Source organism: Aythya fuligula, chromosome 7, assembly GCF_009819795.1.
Source record: "Aythya fuligula isolate bAytFul2 chromosome 7, bAytFul2.pri, whole genome shotgun sequence".
In the NCBI taxonomy this organism is placed as follows: domain Eukaryota; kingdom Metazoa; phylum Chordata; class Aves; order Anseriformes; family Anatidae; genus Aythya; species Aythya fuligula.
Window position 1 is genome coordinate 17,412,220 of NC_045565.1, and position 21,185 is coordinate 17,433,404.

The following is a 21,185-nucleotide window of genomic DNA, read 5'->3' on the forward strand; positions in this document are numbered from 1 at the left end:
TCCTGCGCTGGCTTCTCCGCACCGATACTAAAATCGTGCTGAAAACCCCTTCTGAGCAGGACACACAAGTACGCACCGCTCAGCGCTTTGCCCGTGAAATTTCTCCCTGGTTAAGTACAGCTCCGCACCCAGCCTGACTTCTATGGCTCAACATATATCTCTTACATCCAACATTTTTATTTATTTATTTTTTAAAATTATCACCACGGATCCAGCTCTCTAAACAATTTTCCTCTTTTTTTTTTTTTTTGGTGGAAAAAAATCCACAAATTTACTTTAAAAAATAACCGTGCAATAAATGCGCATCTCAAAAAAAAAAAAAAAAAAAAAAAAAAAGCTTGTAGAACTGGAAGTTTTGGATATTGTGGCACCAAAAATAAAACTGATGGAACAAAAAGGGAATTTCATGTGGTTTTCATTGTCAAGTCTAAGCTCAGAAACAAACAGGAAATAAAAATGGCTAAAACAAAAGAGATTTCTTTTAAAGTATGTTCAAATCTAAGTGGGGAGCTGGTTTATTTGGGAGGCATTCTCTGTTTATTTGTTTTTCAGAAAGACGAGTAAATAAAAACGTCCACACGCAGACAGGTCAGCTTGATTTATGGTTTAAGCTCTCGTGCTTCTCTCTGGTCAGTTATTATAAGCACTTCTTAAAAATTAGCCTTGCAGAAACAGCACCCTGAGAAGGGGCAGGGAGGGCGGCGAGGCTGGGGCCGGGGCCACCGCTGCTGGAAGGGAGATGGGAGGCAGGACGGAGGGGGAGGAAGGCTGGAGTCACCGCGGACTCGCCGACGATGCCTTTCGGTTCATCCTCGTGCTCTTTGCATTTCTGCAGGCAGCTCTGCTGGGGCTGAGCCTCCCAGCCCACGCCGTCCCCCCGAAGCCCTGCTAGCAGCAAATAGAGGCATCTACTTAATGCATTTATTTAATAGAAGTGGTCTGCGGGACCAGCTCTCAGACTTTGGGATGGTTGAAGTTGTTTGCTGGGGAAATTGGGGTTCGCAGACAGGTGTCTCACTCATGGGAGCTCCGACTGTAATTTAGGGGTTGAATGGGACAAATGCAGTACCCCAAGTCTGCTTCAGCTGAGATCACAAGTAGCTACAGAACCATCAATGCATTCCTGAATGCTTTGAATGGTTGAAAAATCAGATGTGTGAAATTAATAGCAGCTTCTGCACTTTTAGCTATGCTTTCCCTACTCTTGTGCGCGGAGGAAAAGGGTGCAAATGTTTAATTTCTGGCAGAGCCGTGCTTTGGGAGACAGAGAGCATCGCGACGAGGGTGAGGGGACAGAGGCAGCATTTCTGGCTCTGTGCTGGGCTGCCGGGCAGGGCAGTTCTGCTTCCCCTCTGCGAGGTGGGTAATGTTCCCTCCTGCTAAATCATCCAGCAACCCGCCTGCGGGAAGGCTCCCGAGGAAAGATCAGAAGGTGCAGTTTGTCAAAAATGGGCACTCCGAGCTCAAACTTGTTCCCATCAAATCAGCAGGAAATTTCCTGCTCAGCATGTGGGGGACTGGCCTCTTCCCCAGCCTGCTGGGCAACACCCTGGAACTGGTGGGGACAGCAGAGGAGGGGGCTTCCCTCCCCAGCTCCGTATCTCTATTTAAAGCCTAATAATAATGGAAACGCTTCTCAGCCTCCATCCAGCTAGCAATCCTGGTTCCTTCCCCAGAAGGACTCGGGATTTGGTTGTTGCCCACACTGAAAACCAGCGGGGCTGTCTCCGATGACCCCGCAGCAGTACCAGCCCTGGGCCGGGCAGAGGAGGGCTGGGGGGGCCAAGCCAAGCCCTGCCGCGGGAGTGCCCCGCTCTGCGCTCCGTCCCGCTGCGCCTCCAGCTGCAGCCTGCGGGCTGCCTTAAATGCCCCACGGAAACCAAGAGCTAATAACCAGCTTCATTCAATTCCCAGTCACATTATTATCCAATCTGCCAGAGGCATTAATATTCAGAGGTGAGCCGGGCGGGAGGGCAGGGGCGCGGGGAGCGGCACACAAAGGGGAGGCGCGGTGCGGCGAGGCTGGCCTCGCAAATCCTTTCTCCGGCTGCCTGAAGCCCCCAGCCCTGCTTCAGCCCCGTGCTGACCAGAGATGTTTTTTTTCCCCCAGCCTTGAGGCTGACTGTGATGCTGGTCTGTGGAGGCAGAGGGCACGCTGATGGTAGCCCAGCACCGTGCTCCCCGTGCCCCCAGCCAAAAGCCAGGTCCCAGGCCTGGCTCAGCTCGGTGTCCTCGGACCCCAGCATCCCGTGACAAGTGGGGACCTCCCCCCTGCAGCCAGGCCCTGAGCAAACAGCAAGGTCCCGTGCTCAAATGGCCAGATAACCACCGAGCCCGCGCAGAGATGCCGCAGCCTCCTGCTCCCGACCCTGCAGCCTCATCCCACTGCCTTCCCGAAGCGGGGTGTGTGGTGTGAGGCCACCAGCGATCCCCACGGGGGACTTCATTCCCAGCCCAGGACCTCCCCTGTCCCCAGAGCCAGGGCACATGTGCCAGGTCACGAGACAGAACTCATGTCCCCGGCTCATCTCATCTTCCTTTTGGAGCTGTCTCCTAGATCGGGTTTCTGGCTTTTTCTTTTTGGCAGTCTCCAAAGTCAGCCTCACCTCTCAATCTCGGGGTTTTGGGTAGCATCTGACGATAGAAAAGATGCAACTCTTTTTGCCGACTCCCCGCAGGGTACACAAACCACTACTTGGCAATTCAGTGGAAGTTTTTAGCTCTATTAATTGCCTGAATTAAGCCCTTTGAGAAATGCAACAGATATCACACTTTTAAACCAGTACAGGAGAGCTCGGTTACCGGGACGTAGGTGGGTTTCATGGGGAGAGCCCAGCCTGCAGGTCTTGTGCAATCCCCATAACATGAGGAAGAACACTGCCCTTGCCCACAGCCCCCTCCGGCACGCCAGGGACAGCCATCTCCTGCGAGGGCTCCCGGTAGGGAGCACCGGGCATGCTGCGGCCATTTGCTAACGAAAACCAAACCCTGCCCCGTTTCTGCAAACATTTGTGGAGCCTGAGAGCAGCTCCCGTGCCCTGCTGGTCCCTCTGGAGCCAGCAGGCAGCTCTTTGTCCCTCACAGCAAGGCACGACCGACGCCTGAGCAAACACCCATCCCTCCGGCTCACCGACACGCCACGGGAGCGGGGGGCTCGGGGAGACCCCGGTGCCATCGCCAAAAACGCCGTCCTTTCTCCTTCCTTTGGAAGCTGGGACAGGAACAGGGGGCACGCTCCCGAGAGCCCCCTTCCTAAACTGCTGCGTTCAGCATCTCTCCAACTGGCGGAGGGCACGAAGCCACCCCAGCCGGGCACCCCGCAGGGCACAGAGCGGGACCCCCCGATCCGGCTGGGGAACACCGAGGTGGGCGCATCCCCGGGGCGCTGCGGCCGGGGGCTCGCTCCCGCGCCCCTACAGCCTCCCCCGCCGAGCCGAGCCGGCTGGGAGCGGTGTGCGGAGCCGGGGGGGGGGGCTGCCCGTCCCAGCCCGTCCCGCTCAGCTGTCCGGGGGCTCCGGGCCGACAGGTGTGCCCCCCTCGGCGGCACCGGCCCGGGGCCCCGCCGCCCCCCCGAGCCGGCTCCAGCAGCTGCAGCGCAGCCCCCCCGGCTCTCCCCCCGCCGCCCGGAGGGCTCCGGGGCGCCGCTCCGCTGCCTGCCCGCGGCCGGAGCCCGACAGCCGGCTCTGCCCGGAGCCTCCCCCCGGGGGCCGGCCGGCTCTCTCGCTCCCGGTCGGGACCCCGGCGGCGACGGCCCCCGGCAGCCCGGGGCAGGTTCGCCCCGTCGGCGGGGGCCGGGCTCGCCCTCTCCCCGGAGCTGCAGGGAGGTCGGCCGCGCTGTAAACAGGCGGCAGCCCGTTACATAAATATCATTTATCCAGCTGTCCAGAAGCCGTCGGGCCGCCTTCCTTTTCCCAGGCGGTGTCTCCCCGCTCCCCCGGACCCTGCAGACAGCCGATCCGGCAGCCCGTTATTTACGGCGAGCTCCGGCTAATTTAAACAGCCCCTGCCCCGCTCGCCCGAGTGGAAAATGCCTAAGTTTAGCAACCGCCAGGCGCTCCGGGAGGGGCCCGCGGCGGCCCCGAGGGGGCGGCCGGGGCTGCGGCGCTCCGGCGGCGGGCGGCCCGGGGAGCAGCTCCGCCGCGCACGGCCCCCGGGGCCGCTCCCGGTGCTCCCGCTGCCCCCGGGGGTGCCGGGACGGGGGGTGCCGAGCCCGCGGAGCCGGGCGGAGCGCCCCGAGCCGCCCCGCCGGGGATGCTCTGGCTCCGCCGCCGGTTTCGGCGGGGAGCGGGGGGAGGAAGCGGGGCCGGGAGGGGCACTTACGGCGGCTCCAGGCGCGGGCTCGGCTGCTGGGCGGCCTCAGTCCTGCGAGCGGGGCGAAGCTGCTGCCCCCCGCCCCGCCGCCCGGGCTGCTCCGCCGCCGTCGGCGAGTAAATCCCGGGGCTGGGCGGGCACTCGGCGCCTCGCTGCCGGCCCGCGGCTCACGGGGAGGGCGCCGGCCGACTGCCTGCCATTCACCCCGGCCATTCACTTTATGGCGGCCGGCCGGCGCCCCCCGCCAGCTGCACCGGGCGCCCCGCTCCCGCCCGCCCCATTCCAGCTGCGCGCCCGCCGCCGCCCGCCCCGTCCAGCGCCGCCCGCCCCGCCCCCGCCCCGCGCCCCGCCCCGCCGGCCCGGCGCGACCAATCGCGGCGCGCCTCATTTGCATCCCGCCGCGCCCCGGCTCGCCCATTGGCTGAGGCGCGCGGCGGGCCTCGCCCGGCCCGCGTTGGCCACGCCCCGTCCCGGCAGCGCGGGTGCTGCCGCCGCCGGCGCCGCGCCAGGGCTGGGGGAGCGGCGGCGCCGTCGGGGGCACGGGCACGGCACCGGCACCGGCACCGGGCACTGCTCCGGGCCGTGCCCTGCCCGTGCCCTGCCCGCTCCGCTTCGCAGCTCGCCGGCCCCGTGCCTCCCGTCCGCCCCACCGCCGTGCACCGACGGCTCCGGCCCCGAGGTGTCCGCCCCGGGATCTCCGCCCCGCCGTCGGGGCTGAGGCTCGGGGCAGGCGGCTCCTCTCCCTGCCGGGATCCTGCAGGAGCAGGAGCGGGCTCGGCCCCGCCGTCGGGCCCCGGGCCGCCGCGGGCGGGTTTCCTCGGGGTCATTTCCCTGGCAGCGTGCCGCCGGTTTATGGTGCCAAAGGTCCCCGCGGGCTCTCCCCCCGACGTGTTTTGGAGATTAGGGGATGTTAACCCCGGTGATTTACGAGCCGTATGGATGTGATGTATGGAGGGCAAACGCGGGCGAAGCGGCACAGGACATAAGGAGGGGTTAAGCAGACACGGGCGTTACGAGTTACGGTTCAGAACCACACACAAACACGTTAATTCAGTAGAAGCGTGGAGAGTTTGAGAAGAGTGGGCAATGCTGACATGCTCGTGAGAAATTACCGTGTTTTTATACGGGTGGCACTCTGAGGTTCGTGTCTGCCCCGCTGCTTCTGGCCTGCCAGAAATGACAGCAAACAAGAGCACAGCTTTTCCCATCCCCGCCTTTAACCCATCCTGGCCCAGGCTCCTCTCCATCAGGAGAAGCGGGCGCAGCACGGCAGCATTAGCACTTTCCCAGGACAGTCCATCCCTATCTGCACGTGCCTCAGGGAAGCTGAAAACCCAGCTCTGGGACTGTAGCAATGGAGGGGTGGTGCTTTGAACTGCCTGCCTGCCTTCCCCTCCAGACCTTTCCCCGTGCGTAGCCTGCAGCAAATACAATTAGTGCTTATGCTTTAAAGTAGTAATGAAGCAAAGGTATTTTTAGCTATTTCCTTCAGGCAACTGGAAATAAGAAGCGGCACCACGTCACAAGCTTGCTCCCTGTGAAGTGCAGCACGAAGACTGCTGGATTAGAGGATCTGGGGAGCTGAAGTGGGAGGCTTTCACTAGGACAACCTCCTTGCAACCGCCCTGTTGCATGAATGGTCTCTTTGGGAGGGAGGGCTCTAGCATTTGCTGTTGAAATGTAGTAGCAGCCCTTGTGCTTGGTGCCAAGACTTAGCGGTAGTTCATCTTGTCTTGCCAGCTGGAGGATTCGCTGCTGCAGAAGAGACCAAGAACTTCACCTGGGTTCGGGAGACAGATGTTACTACTTTGCATTAATTAGAAAATAGAAGGAGGAAAAAAAAAAAAAAAAAGCAAAAGCAAACAAAACCCAGAGCAAACCTGACTCACATCTTGGCAGAGAGATGGGATGTGCAAAAGGAGGGAATTACTCAGCACGTTAAACATACTCTACTTTTTACCAGCTGGGAGGAGTTTGTTCTCCAATAAAATCCTGTCTCTGCCACAGCCAAATTCAGCCATTCTGCTGCTCCTGGAGGGTGATGGAGTTGTTGATTGTTGACTGTGGTTTCCACCTTTGTGTCTTAACTAATCTTTTAGCCAGGCTGGTGCTATGCCCTCAGATGCCTTGAAGATCAGGAGCAAGGCATGAATATGGCTTGGCCTCCTGAGATAGGTGGCACAGGGAGCGGAGGGTGGGTTTGATGCGTTCGTGGTGGCCAGGGCTCCCACTGCTGCATGCTCCTCTAGTTGCTATTTGCCAGTGTTGTGGGCTTCGTGCCCAGGTGTATCACATAGCCATAGCCTAGCCAAGAGGTGACGAAGATAGGACTGACTGAGGTCAGGCTGCTCCTGCCAAAAAGGCATGGCTTCTCGTGGCCAAGCAGAGACAATGGGAAACGTTACATCGGGATGTTTGTCTGGAGAGCTTCACGTCATGGGGAAATGCAGACACGGGGAAGGTAGAACAGCCGGGAGGATGTTTCAACCCAATGGGACTGCTCTGCAGCTTCAGTGTTGTGCTCTGTAGAGTTTCCAGAGAAGGATTTTAGTATTCTCGAGTGTCTCAGTTTAGGTCTGTTGCTTCAGTTGTAGGTCCTGGCCTGAGTGCAGATTGCACCAGATGCAGAACATCAGTTTCCATTTGGAGAGACTTCAGCTGGCTGTGGGCTAGCCTCTACCTGAGCTTGCTCTGGAAAGGAGCAGCTGCTGAGAACAACTGCGTTCAGTGTTTAATGGCTTTTTCATTATTTTTTTTTCTTTTTTTTGATTCTCAGCTCTGGGGAGAGTGACTGCAAGTAGTTCCTAGCCACAACAACTGCTTCTACCTTCTGAGCCAAATCCCTCTCTTTGCCTTTTTTCTGGAGACCTCACTGAGCCTTAGAGAAATAGCAAAAGCCTCCATGAGAAGGGGGTGGAAGTTCAACCTCTCCCAGACTATTTAACCTGGTGGAAAATTCCCGTGTTGCGTGTGCCTGCGTGTCTGAAATCTGGCCTCTGTGGATGACCGCAAACTGGCAGGAGCTGAGCAAGAGTAATGGACCGTGCAAAGCTGGTCCCGTCCATCAGTGCAGATTGCAGAGGCTGAGGTGGTTGGCAGCACGGATTTGTTATATTCTCATCAAAGCTTGTGGGGAGCAGGCTATTGCACTGGCAATCTGGTCCTGAACGAAGGCTGCCACGAGCAGTTGGAGCGCCCCATGGAAACTGCTCTGCACAACCAGCTGGCTGCTCGTGTGCCTCCCGTGGAAGGAGGTGAACTGGAGAAGCAGCTGGGTGAGGGCTGTGTGGAGGATTGTCGCTGTTTGCGGCCCCTCCTTATGCTCCTTGTGGGCTGAGGAGAAACATTCGAGACAAAAACTCAGCGGAAAGGCTGCATCTTTGTAGCGAGCGTAAAGCCCAGCTTTCCTGATCACACAGTGTGAACCTGGGGGATTTGCCCAGATTGCGCTGCTCTGATCCTGGGTTTCGCTGTCCTGTGCTGTGTGTAAGGCTCCAATTTGCTCACATGTGGTCTGCACACAGCTGTGCATGCCTGTGCTGCCAGATCAGGCAATCCAGGACCCCAAAGTTCCCTATTGCTGCCGGACTGGGCTGTCGGTGCCGCACTACGGCATCTGCAGGGTTTTCTGTCAGGCCAGGGGGGTGCCTGACGGCTGAATAACGCAGCGCACAGTGCGTGTGGGTGAATTTGCTTCTCCCCAGACAGCACGGGGCCGCGCTGTATTGTTTTCCTCTCCAGACAATGCAGTGCTGGATGGCGAGTAAAAATGCAAAGCACATTGCAATGTTTGCTCTTTATTAATGCACTAAGATGCATTTGGGTGAAGCAGAAGGCTGGGGGCTGGCTGGGTTTCAAGCCCTGTGACAGGAGCTGCCGCTACAGGGGAGCGGGTGGGCAGAGGGCAAACCACCACCAGCTCGGGGAGCCCCCAGATGGCTGCAGGTACCGGGGGGCTGCCGGTGCTGCTGCAGTGGGGCAGAAGGGAACGAGCCAGGAGCCTCCTTGTTGCGCCAGCCCTCGCCTGCTGCTTAGGTGGCCTTTTCCTCTGGGGGTGAGGGTTGTGGTGGGTGCTTGAGCACTTTCATGTTTTAGGGCAGGGACCAGTTTTGTGTTTTAGGACAGTGAATAGTTTTATGCTTTAGGACAGTGACCAGTTTTAGGTCAGGGACCTGTTTTTTTTGCTTTTTATGTTTTAGGGCAGGGACAAGTTTCATGTTTTAGGACAGCAAACACTTTTGTTTTAGGACAGGGACCATTTTTTTTTGTTTGTTTGTTTTTATGTTTTAGGACAGGGACCAGTTTTGTGTTTTAGGACAGGGACCAGTTTTAGGGCAAGGACCAGTTTCATGTTTTAGGACAGTGAACGCTTTTATGTTTTAGGACTGTGACCAGTTTTAGGACAGCGACCAGTTTCGTGTTTTAGGACAGGGACCAGTTTTTTTTTATGTTTTGGGTCAGGGCCCCCCTGTGCCCGCTCTGCCCTCCCACACCCTGAGGGCCACTGCCCTTTGCCCCCCCCCCCCCCCCCCGCCTCCCCCACAATCCTTTGCGCGGGTGGCCCTGCCTCCCGGCTCCCTCTCAACCACCCTTGCTGCCCCCACATCGACTTAGCTCCGCCCCCCGCTTGCCGGCTCCCCCCGCGATTGGCTGAGCGCGCCGCTACTTCTACCCTCTCGCCTCTCATTGGCTCCCTCCCGCCTATCCCCGCGAGGCCCGCCCCCCTCCGCTCGCCCTCCGCTCTTCCCATTGGGCAGGGGGCCGGCTGGGCCGCCGCGCCGCGCGCGGATTGGCTGCGCGGGCTGCCCGTCAGCGCAGCGAGCAGGCAGTGGGTTGGGGTGCGCCCGTTTCCACGTCAGAGCGCAGCGGAGCGGAGCGGGGCCGGTGGCGGCCGGGGCCCGCTGGACGCCGCCGGCAGCAGGGGGGGGCAGGGCCGGGCCGGGCCGGGCCGGGCAGGGGGCGGGCACCGGCACCCACCCAGCCCCGGCGCCACCGATGCGCGGAGCGGCCGCCAAGGGGAGCAGGCGCCGCCATCTTGGATGCGGGGGTCAGTGCCGGGCGGCCGCCGCCTGTCGCGATAGTGTCGCGACGCCACGGCCGGGGGGGGAGGGAGGGCGCGGCGGGGTGGTGGGGCGGAGCTGAGGCGGCTCCGGGCCGGTGGGGGAGGGGGGAGGTGAGGGGGGCACGGCGACAGCAGTCCCCCGGCTCTCTCGGTGTTGCGACAGGCGCGACTTGCCCGCGACAGGGGCCGCAGGAAGCCCTTTTGCCCACAGGGCCTTCGTGTGGGCTCTGTTCCCGCAGGCCTTAGGAGCCGGCCTTCGGGGGAGCGGCTCCAGGCCCGCGGCCTGGCCCTGTCGGGGCGGCTGTCGAGTGAACTATCGCGACAGGGGCCTCAAAGGGAGGAGGGGGCCCGGGCAGGAGCCGTCCCGTGGGCTGTGGGGCGGGGGGGGCTGCGTGTGGGTGGCGGTGTGGCAGCTCCGCGCCCTGTGTCGCTGTGAGGGCCGGGGCAGGGTCAGGCAGCAGGAGCTGGGCTGCAGGAGCCCCCTCACCCCTCACCAACGCGCCCCCGCTCCCCGCTGCGCCCCCCTGCAGCCGTTTCACGGGGTTGGGTCCCTCAGCGTGGCTGAGAGCTAAAAGTACTGATAGGAAGCAGTGAGGTGATGGGAGCCGGCCAGGCTCCTGCTCCTGCCTGCTCGCCAGCAGAGTTGCAGGTGTTGCCCCGCAGGGGAAGGAGCGCTTCCTAAAAGTGTGCCTGTGGGAACACCCAGGAGAGAAATCGGGGTTCCTGTGCGCTGGGACAGCGTGCTTCAGGGCTGAGCAGCGGAGCGTTCAGCGCACGTGTGAGATCACGTTTGCAGGTGTAGATGTTGCCCTTGTTTTTACGTGAAAGTTTTGCATCTGGTACTATTTAAAGAGTCCCAGAAGAGTGGCTGTTCCTGTCCACAGAGCATTGGTGAAAGCTTTGAGAAGTGTGTGGGCGTTAGACTTTGTTGTTCTATGAAATTCTCAGGTGTTTACCTTTTTCCAGTCTTCTGACCTTGTTAGCGGTGAGGCCGTGACTGATGACAGCTTCCCTGTTTCTCGAGGTGGGCTGGGCAGCTGCGCTGGTTTGGAGCTGCCAGTTGAAGCTCTGAGCAGGAGCAAAAGCTGCGGACTGGTCTGTAGGCTTCAGCAGGTGCATGAACCCATCATGAGAGAGAAATAGGACTTTGTGCAGGATTAACCGAGGAAATGGGAAAATAAAATGCTTCTGAAATGCAGTAGGCACTTCTCCTGATTTTTCTGTGTAACTCAAGACCACAGAAGTTCACCCAGTCGTTCCCATGCTGATTCTGCTGTCTTGTGTGTGATTAAAAATTCCCTTTGAGGAAGGTATCCCATCTTGATCTGAAGGCACCAGGAGCTGGAGGAACCATGGCTTTACTCGGGAGCTCGTTTCAATGTTTATTGATCTTAGCATTAGCAGTTCTGGCAGCCTGTCCAACAGTTATAGGATGTCCCACTCTTTAGTTCATACTCTTCTAACATGAACCCTGTTTAGCATTTTTTTTTGTGGGTTGAACAAACATTTAATGGTTTTGTTTGACTACACCCAGGTACTCCTAAACCCAGTGCATCACTCAGTGCTGGTCTGGTAAATCTTCTAACTTCCTCTCTGAAGCTTCAGAGCATTACTTTCAAATTTTAAACTTTTTTTTCAGTATAGAACATCTACACTAAGCTCTGAAGCGAGAGCAGTTGTTGCTTGAATGCTGAAATTGTCTTGACAGTTGAAAAAGGGTAAGCTTCAGGAAGTACGGAGTTTGGAGAAGATATTTCCATCCTTGAAATAAACTTTTAAACAGTTTTACAGGGTGGATGATGCTTTTGCTGAGTCCAATTCACAAAGCGAATCTCCCTGAAAATAGTTCTCTGGCCTTTTTTGCCCCCCTGTAATTATTTTCTGTTTCCTTCTCTAGCACACAGCTGCATGAACAAAGATAGTTGGCTGTGGTTTGCTTTGGAACGTGTTAGTACCATTTCTTGGTTGGCTGCAAGCTTAAATGTGGAGCAGGAGCTTCTATCATCTTTACCCTGTGTTTGTGGTGGACTGGGCTCAATTTTGTTCATGATTCTTTTGGCTTAAAGGCAGAAGAAATAGTACCACGGGCAAATTCTATGGCCTGCGGAATAGTATTTAAGCTTTGATACTGTTTTCAATGGCACTGTATCTGTTGAGTATCAGTGCGTGTGCGGGGCACTGATACACATTTGCCATGTCTTTACGTGCTTTTCCAAATCAGGTTAGGGGAGCCTTTGTTTCCTGAAGTCAGTTTGCTGAATGCCTCGAATGGCACTGCCAGGTTTACGTGCTCAGCATTGGCTTGTAGCAGTGAAGGCAGCGAAACTTGGGTTTTGACAAATTTGAATGTACAACGTTTCCTTAAAAGTGCCTTTGTGGACCAGTGTTTTGTTCTGAGATTTTCCATGTGGAGATGTGGAAAATATTGGAATTAGTGAAGAGATAAGTGAGGGACTTTATAAGGGAGATAAAATTTCCCATAAATGTGTTGTACTAATATAAACATGACATGCTGAGGTAGAAAAAAATTGCATAAAACTAGGGATCACATTTTAAAGCCATCATATAACTACGACATGAAATAGGTTACCGTTGGGATGGGAACATCTCTCAAGCATTGGACAAATGAGTAGGAAAATCCCTGGGCTTCTGTTACGTACAAATGCGAAGGGAGGTTATAAACTGTTGTTCTTCAGGGCCCAGGCACACTGCTTGGCACAGCTGGGTGTTTATTTTTCTGAATCATCTAGCAGGGAGTGAGAAACTATTGATCTGGTCTCTTATGCCAGTTCCCGTGTTATCAAGTATTTTTGTCTTTGCCCCTCATTCGTTGTGTAACTCTCAGGAATACGGTTATTTCTAAATAACCCAATGAAGTAAGCAGCAGTGTTGCTGTAAGATTATGCACCCTGTTGCAAACATACCAAATCGAAACAACAAATCGGAGGCTCTCCCCTGATAAGGCATCATTTTATATTTTTCTTTCTTGTTTGCAGAGTCCTGAAGCAAATTAGTCTCTTTCGCTCAGAGAATATTTGTATATTTGAAGTGTTGTTGATAACTCAAACATGTTAATTAAAGCGAAGCCTGACAGATCCAGGATGTCTGTTCTGAGATTTGTGTGGCGGTGTTTCTGAAGCTTGGGGTGATGGACCAAAATTGCGTCCTCCTGGCTTTGCTTTTGCTAATGGACAAAAGTCCTTATATTCTTTCTTCTCCCCCCACCCCAATGGAGTCCTTTAAATGTGCCCACCTGATTGGAAGTGCTGAGATTAGCATTTCAGCTGTTTTCAGTCTTTTGCTTTCCTGTGGATGTCCTGATGGGATTTAAAACTGGGTTCCTTGTTTTCCTTTCATAGTTTCTGCAAAAGTCTCCTTAGCATCTACCATTTCACTAAATACTTGTTTGCAGACACGGCTTCATCTGACTCTGGTCTCTTTATAAGTCCTGTTTATTTTCTACAAACAGTGGTGTCTGTTCATTCCTCTCCATCGTTACTCGTTTATGCTCCACTATATCTGGGCTATAGCTAGTGGAGAGAGAACAACCCTGTAGTAGACTAATCTTGGTTTCTTTTTCTCAGACCATTAAAGATATTTCTCTTCTTGTACAATTCTTCTCTTCTGGCTTTCTCTTTGGGTACGTTAGATTTAAGCTGTTCCCTCAGGCTCCGTGTGCGTAAATGTCTACTTTTTGCTTTCACACTTTCTCCCCATGTTCCATCTGGTTTTGCCCGTTTTGTGGGATCTTACTCTTGACTTTTTGTACTCGTCTTCTTTCTTAAGAAGCCTTCTTTACGAAGCAGGTGTGAACTGAAGGCATTTTATAAACGATGTTATTTTGTCCAAGTTTCAAGTCCCAAAGAGTTTTGTTCTAGGCAGCTTATTCAAGCCCCTGATGCTTATTTAACAGAGTACAAGATAAGCTTTGTGTTCTGTTTAGAGCTGCAGGACCTTGCAGAAGTGCAGGAGATGAGTGTGTTGTGGCATTGTCATGGGGGTGCCTGCTGGTACCCTGACACTGTATCTTTCTCTGAACTTACTTATGCTGGAAAAAAGAGGAATGTGCCTTGATGAAGTTGTCTTGCTTTGCAGATGTTCTGTTCTAACTAACGGTCTGTTCTCCTGTTCTTGAAAACACGCTTTGTGGAAAAGTACCTTACTTTTGTCTTCTTTTTGGGGAGAAAAAAAGAAGTGTTTGCCTGCATGTGCAAAACAAAGATCTAGAAGTCATGGGGTTATTTTTTTCATCTCTGCAGGCGTCCTGCTTGACTAGGGCCAGATTGATTCTTAGAGTCTGAGGAAGGGAATGATTCTGAGGGGCTGAAAATTAATTGAATAATCTTTGTTTTCAGGGTCGTCAGGATGGTGGATAAAAACATCTACATCGTACAAGGTGAAATCAACGCGGTGGTGGGAGCCATAAAGCGTAACGCCCGATGGAGCACTCACACACATCTGGTGAGTTACCTTAGGTTGTTGCTACCTGTTCGTGCTATGGCAGATACTGTCTTGTTTTAGAAAACTCCCTCCACCTTTTTGGCACTCTGAGGAGTATGTTTGTAACTAAAGTTGGAATGCTTTTCTGCATTGTTTCACGAAAAGCAGTTTTGGTTTCTTGAGTGTTAGTGACGGTCAAAGGTACAAAGCTGGAAATCTCCTACCTGTCTACCCTGTAAACAAACAAAACCCCTGATTGTATTCCACACAAGAATCATCTCATTTAGACTTTCTATCTTGTAGTATATCAGGAATTTTAAAGGTATTGTTTTTGTTTTTTTTTAGGGAAATATCTGTATATATATTTTGTACCCCATTACAGTTGATGGTCCTAATCATGAAGCCATGAAATAACAGTTGGGGAAGTCACTATATATGGCGGTAGTTTTAAATTTTTCACATGGCAAAGTATGTTTGTTTTAGCTCTGTTTTGTGAGGGCTAGTTGCACTCTTGAATGGAACCCGTTAATAGCTTCATACCTGTGCTATTAAAAGCCATTAGCATGACGTTTCTAAGTAATGGTGCCTTGGTCAGTTTATGGTTTCCAAAGCATAGATGTGTGCACGTAGTGTGCTGCATCTGTGGTGCACTTCAGAATGCCATGTGAATAGCAGGTGGCTGTCACCCAGCCCAAGTGCTTTCAGTCTGTCAGAGGGCAGGGTTCCTTCTAACGGGCATTTCATTAGTGCTCACTGCCACCCTGTAGGTGTGGCTGCAGATGTACATAGCTTGGAGAAACTACTGTTCCTTATTTTAATATCCTAAAGATAAACTAAGGCTAAAGGATGCAGCTTTTCATATAAATTTCATACCGTGATTCTTTCTTCAAGTTATTTTAATGGCACCAAATGTCATTTTATTTCTGTTTCCATTACAATCTGCATAGATTAACATTATCGCAAATCCAGATGAGCCATTTCAATATGGTATGAGGTAGATCTGCTCTGAAATTTGTTGAACAGTGGAAGGCTAATCAGAAATACTTCTAAGGACAGTAAAACCGAAGTAGAATGCTCAGTCTTGAACTTATTCGTTGACATTTAAGCTGTACAGCATTGGGTAGCACGAGAAGGAAAATAAAAATGCTTGCCTTGATTTTGATGGAGTAAACAGGCTGACAGTGATAAACGCAACCCACAGTACTTCTTTGAATATGAAGGTGAGATCTTTACATGTCCATCATTAAGATTTGTCTTCTTGCTTTATTAATGACTTCCTTCCTATATATAACCTATAGGATGAAGAAAGGGATCCCCTGCTGCATAGCTTTAGCGTCTTAAAAGAAGTGCTGAATAATATAACAGGTAAGCTTATGCAGAAATCAGCAGGTACGTGTGCCTTCTAGGGTACGTGCAAATAAATGTTATATTTCCTTCTGTGTGCAAATGTGCTTTTTTATCTTATTTACTACCCAGAGATCATATACTGAATAACAAGAAAAGAGTTAATAAGTATATGCTTTTCCAGATGAATAATATGAGTACTAAACTAGCATACAGATACTACTGTTGCCACTATCTGGACATATCCATCCATCCATCCGCGTGTGTGTTTACATGTTTTTTTCATTATACTAAAGCTTGTAGTAATATGGGAAATCTGCTATATTATTATGTATAATCTTTTTGTGCTTGGCTTATGCTTTCTGATCTGTGAGTGACTAGAAAAATCTGCTTGGAAAGGTGTTTCCCATTATTTGGTTTCTCCTTAAATTCTTCAGTTTGTTGGGTTTCATCATTTGTTATCAATAAGAAATGAAGATGAGACTTCACTTTCCATTTGCACCTCTTGAATCTTGACGTGAATGACTCAAGATTTGAGTGTTTTACTTTGTGACCAGTTGCACCGAAAGGAGCTGGGGTTCTGTATTAATTACAGAAGTAGAGCATATGGCTGTGATGTGGATTATGACTAGGTTTTTGCTTCCAGACAATTTTTCCCATTTCCACCCACGTTTTCTCTGATTATAGTTTCAGGAGTAGCTGTTTAACCCCAGTATATATTGATAGTCTGGAAGTGAGGCTAATGCTGAGCTGCAGGTGGCATTCTGCTGGTTCTTCCCCAAATTTCTTACTGATTGCAGTATTCTAAAGGAAGCCTTATTTCTGATCCCCTTATCACAGTGAGTGTTCTGAACTACGGCTGAAATTTGAGATGGACTTATCGCATTTCTGATTGCAGAATGTGCCTGTTCTCGTGTCAGTGCTGAGCCTGGAATCTCCTCAAAACTAAGTTCACTAGAACTACAGCAGCGCCCCGTCCAGGTGCTGAGGACCTGTGCCAGCCCTAAGCCCTTATTTCTTCCTTGGTTGTGGCTGCCTGCAAGTGTAGTGCTTTATTTTTCTTTGCCTGGTGAACGTCTCCTGGCTGTGAGCAGGACTCTTCTGTGAGGTCATGACATCATAGGCAACTCCTGCACAGTTTGTATTTTTGGATAATATCTTTGTTCTGGGTGTTACACTTTTCCCCAGACTAAATGAGTGGATTTATGTGTTTCTGTAAGCTCACTCATCTTCTGTAAGATATGCATACAACCATCAGAATTGTTTTAGGAGGACGATTTCCTGGCACTAATCTGTCCTTCTGTGAGATAAAATTTTGAAGATGAGACTCCTGAAGTTCTTTGCCATTATTGCAAATAGCACTTCTTATCAACAAGGTGGGGAGATGTCAGGATGCTTGAACAAATGCAATACGAGTAAATGTCAGGGGCTGGCCATTAATCTGTAGCTCCTGGATGCAGTATGCTGTTGACTTGTTCGGAAAAAATGCAAGCTGAGTATCTGCTCATGTTAGAGAAAGCCAATTTCCATGTACTGAGAGACTCTCTGTGAGTATTAGTCATCATGTAAGTAGGTTTATGCTGAGCTAGTAATTGCTTATATACAATGATGATAGCATATTGGTTTGATTACATGGGGTTCTTTTGAACAGGTAATTTCAGCTTCAATGACTTGTGATTTGTAGACTAGTGTCTTGAGATAGGACATCATTGCTATGTTCATTTTTTTCATTTTAGACAGACTGGATTTCAAGCAATACTTTGATACAGAGTCTACTGCCTCATCTTCCAGGCAATGAAAAGTCCAAGCTTATTATTATTTTTTTTAATTATTATTATTTGGGGGTGGGGGCAGAGTTTTTTTTTATTATTATTTTTTTGCCTGGACCTTCCTTTCATGTCTCTTTCATTAGCTCATGGAAACACATTGCTTTTATATTTAAATTTATTCAAGCTGTAATCTTTGACATTTGAGTTAGCTTTTAGTACAATTTTGCATTTATAGTAATATATATTATGTATTTTCTCAATCCCCCAAGAACCCATTTTAATCTGTTCCGGATGCAAATTTCAGGCTGCCTTGTCCCATCTCCCCTCTTGCTCTCGCCCCCCCTTCCCCTCCCCCACGGAGCATGTTTGATCAGGTGTGGCAGGAATATCCACTGTCAAGCTGCGCCCTTTATATTAGTCAATATTATCCTTCCTTCCCTCCCACTCCCTTCATTCTCCTCTGGGCTTTACCAGTTGATTTATAATTTTGGAATTCTCATCGGAGTCTGTAATACAGTTTGTTCATTATTTAACCAAAACCTGTTTAATGAGCAAAGAGAGGCAATGTAAATGTTAGGCATGTTGCAGTGGAGTACCTTTTGTTCTCCTCTGAGCTAGTGGGTATTAACTCTGTCGTGACTGTGATGCTGAAATACCCTGGTCAAGGGGCTAAAGATGCACTGTATACCTCCCGCAGCTAAAGATTCCCATTTCAAAGTGTTGCTCCTCAAGAGTAAGTAAATTACATAATGTCTTTTATTTGATTACCAAAAATAGTAAATCCTTGCCTGCAACTATCTAGTGGCATCCCATCCCATTGTAATGTCTAAATGGGCTCCTGAAGGAAACATCTAGAGAAGATGCTGTTGCTCAGCACAAACAAACCCATGCCTGTGGTAAGAATAGCTTCGTTTCTGCAATTCAGCATACCTACTGAAAGGCCTTGGACCTGACATACAGGGAATGATGTTACTCTTTAAAATTCTAGCAATGAAATGTAATTTTACGTAGATTTATAAGAGCTGTTTAATAGTTTGAAAATAAACAACATGTCTTCTCTGATCCCATCTCATTGGTTTTATTTTATGCAATTTTTACACTTTCACATGCTGGATATGTTTTAATGTTGATAGTTGTTGTGTGAAAAACAGAAAAATAGATGTTCTCTCATCTTGGGTGGTGCGTACGTTACTCCAAGATAAACTTAATAGTTGAATCTTGAACTAAGATGAGCAGCATAAGCCTGTCTGATATGATGTCTCCTGTTTCCAATACTCAGAAAAAAAACAAAACAAACAAACAAAAACAAACAAACAAACAAAAAAAAAAACCACAAATTAGTGTCCTGAGTTATGACCGCATGCAAACAATGACTATCAGGCTTTGTCTAGGCTTGCAAAATTGAAACAAAACCAGGTCTTCAAAGGTTATTTTAAAGCTGATGGAAGCTGCAGTATTGATACAGATTTCCATCTAGGGTAATTGCACCGCAGCTTTCATTCGACTGCTTTTTAAAGTACATTGAGTATCTAGAAAATATGTCTGGATGTTAAAGTCTGTTCACTTTGTCAGTTTTGTTATGGATTTAGGTCAACAAAAGGAAGCTTCTTTTTGATGTCCAGTGGTAACGGAGCATCTTCTCTTTCCTGAGTGTTTCTAAGTTAGGATGCTCTTGAGCTCAGATGGTAGAGGTTTTGTAACCAAAAATGACTGGAAATACAAACTCATACAAACTCAAACTCAGCCTTTTTTCCCATGATCTGGTGAGGATTGGGTTTTCTTAAATCTTGCTGTTGAAGTCTTTAGATGATTCCAGCTTGATGTGCAGATAAAAGCAGGTACTTCTGTAGTCCTTCTCCTCAAGGCAGAATTTGTGCTTTGCTCTGACTGGGAGGATGAGTCAGAAACCAGGATCTTTGTGACTGAATTACTGCTTACTGGTGTGTAGGATGGTTTTAGGACAGAAAATAACTGAATGCAAGTGCCTTGTACAAGTCAGCAGTGCAGTGGGAGAAGCAGGTGTTTGTGGAAAGTGTGTGCATCAAGAGTCTATTTAAATAAGGTTTAAACTAGGTAAACACACCTGTGAAGAGGTGCTTGTGTATGTTTTAGGGCCATGAGTGCCAGACTGGAAGGTTTGAGTCCTTTTATCCTCTTGTGGTTCAGAGTCAGTGCATTTAAACAGAAGCTGCAAAGTAAGCTGTTAGAAGCACTCAGATTTCATGCACATTCATGACATTTTAAATGAATGCTTGTACAGTGGGTTCAGAAGAATCTTTTCATGGCTTATTTCAGACAAGAAGCTGCTGCAAATCTCCATCTTTAGAGGGTTGGCTGGGGCATTAAGAGCTGGCTAAAGGTCAAATGACTGTAACCATAGGAGAACCTTTGCCCAGTGTACCGATTTAATATACTTGTTACTGTAGCCATCAGTTTTCTGGTATGTAGATTTGATTGCACACTCATTTTCTCATGTCTGATCTCTGGAAACTCAATTTTTAAGGAAAATCTGACATTCAGATGAAACAATACAGAAATGTTATCCTGATTTGGGATTAATGCCCAAACTTTTCCTGTAAGATCTCATTTTAAGAAGTGGTAAATGAGTAGTAAAAATAAACGTAGGGCCTTTTCTCAGACCAGGCAGCTCTGGCTAACATGTAGCTTTTGTCATGTTCTCCACATTTATTTATTTTTTTTTAAGAAGAATGGATAAGGTGTAAGAATACTTAAAAATTGAGAAAGTAAGTTTTCTTCCATAACTTTAATTCAGCCTTGCTAATTAGCAGGTGGCAATGCAATTTGATCCATGTCAGATGATCTAACACAGTGTACAGAATTGGTAATTCATTTATTTTAATATTTTTTATCATCTTTTTACTATATGAAATAGGAAGATTATGGTGACAACCTTGATGTGGTGCTTTGCTTGCAGGCTAAACCCAGACTATTTGATTCTTGTGTATAGTATTCAGACTTTACGGTAAATTTCTCATTTTTAAAGCAAATTCCTAGCCTTCAAGAGGGCACGTATCCTTCCAAGTGAGAAGAAAATGTAAATCAATGCACTATTTTTGCTTTAAAGCTGCAGGTAGTTCTAGATACTGTCTTTGAGAGAAATGCATCTAAGTTCTGATCTCATTGTAGCATCAAATGAAGCAAAGGGCTTTCTTATGGCTAAGGTCTTTGAGTTTCCCTCTGATAACAGGTTTCTTTTGACATTTTTGGTGTAGATTTTCTTTGTGTTACTGGAGAAATCATAAACCACACTCTTATAAGGTGGTTGGTAATATTTTTCCTTTACTTTCTAACAGAGTTGCGTGGAGTGACGCTATCATGTCCTGTGAGTGATGACTGCATGGGGAGATTTCTGGGATGTAAACTTCTCAAGCCCGAAACTAACATGAAAATGGTGTTAGTTCAATATAAAGGAAGAAAGAGAAGGAATGTGCTTGATGAATAACTTAGTATTTCTGACGCTTATACGTGCACTACGGCAAGCATTGTAACCTTTTTGCAAGGCTTTTCTATTGTCTGTGAGGCAGCATTTGTGCTGTGTGAAGAATCAGTTGCAGGGTCAGTGGTCGCTGAGTTGTTCGGTGAGGCTTTGAACACGGGGCCCTGGGTGGAATGGGACTCCTGGGAAGGGGAAGCTTGTAACAGAGGATGTGTAATCGAGACTGAACAGGCAGAAAGGGCTGGACTGAGGCTGCGTAGCAACCTTAGTTTGAGAACATTTTAGCTTTTATGTTTGAATTCTGTATCGTGCTTCTGAGTTGTATGAAACTTGCTGAATAAATTTAATAGAAATGGAGTGACAATGGGAATATCTAGAGGAAAAAAATCCACAACCAAAACCATTAAGATGGTCTTCACACAAGGTATTTCTGCATTTCTCTTCAAGCCAGGGCATCTGAACTGTCCCTTCTGATGCCCACCATCCTTGCAATGCCACTGTAGCATCCTTTTAATACGGTTCTTTGTGTGTAGTGTAAGACTAGAGCTCGGAGCTGGTCTCCTGACTGTGCGTGGCTAATGACTGGCAGGTACAGGCAGGAGGTGGTGCTGTTGGAAGGAATTGTTTCCTGACCCCTAATCCTTAAGGACCCTAGGATTTAGATGGACAAGCGCTCCTGGCTGTTGCTTGGCAGAGTTCCTGCAGTGTGCTTGTTCTCTAACACCAGCCTTCTGTTACCACTGCAGGGCCGGGCTCTGAAGAGCTGCCACATGTGCGCGGTGTGCAACTGACTCTCTCTTGT

At 50.0% G+C, this 21,185-nt stretch overlaps 1 protein-coding gene across 5 annotated transcripts in view; it reads left to right on the top strand.

Moving 5' to 3' along the window:
* The first annotated feature begins 9,254 nt into the window (after positions 1-9,254).
* The window catches only part of GBF1 (golgi brefeldin A resistant guanine nucleotide exchange factor 1), a 102,187-nt gene continuing 90,256 nt past the window's right edge, over positions 9,255-21,185 (top strand). For all 5 annotated transcript variants that reach the window (XM_032191606.1, XM_032191607.1, XM_032191608.1 and 2 more), the window contains exons 1-3: positions 9,255-9,358; positions 13,729-13,834; positions 15,112-15,178. In XM_032191606.1, the coding sequence (XP_032047497.1) occupies positions 9,351-9,358; positions 13,729-13,834; positions 15,112-15,178 (181 nt within the window). In that variant the 5' untranslated portion in view covers positions 9,255-9,350. The remainder of the gene's footprint in view (positions 9,359-13,728; positions 13,835-15,111; positions 15,179-21,185) is intronic.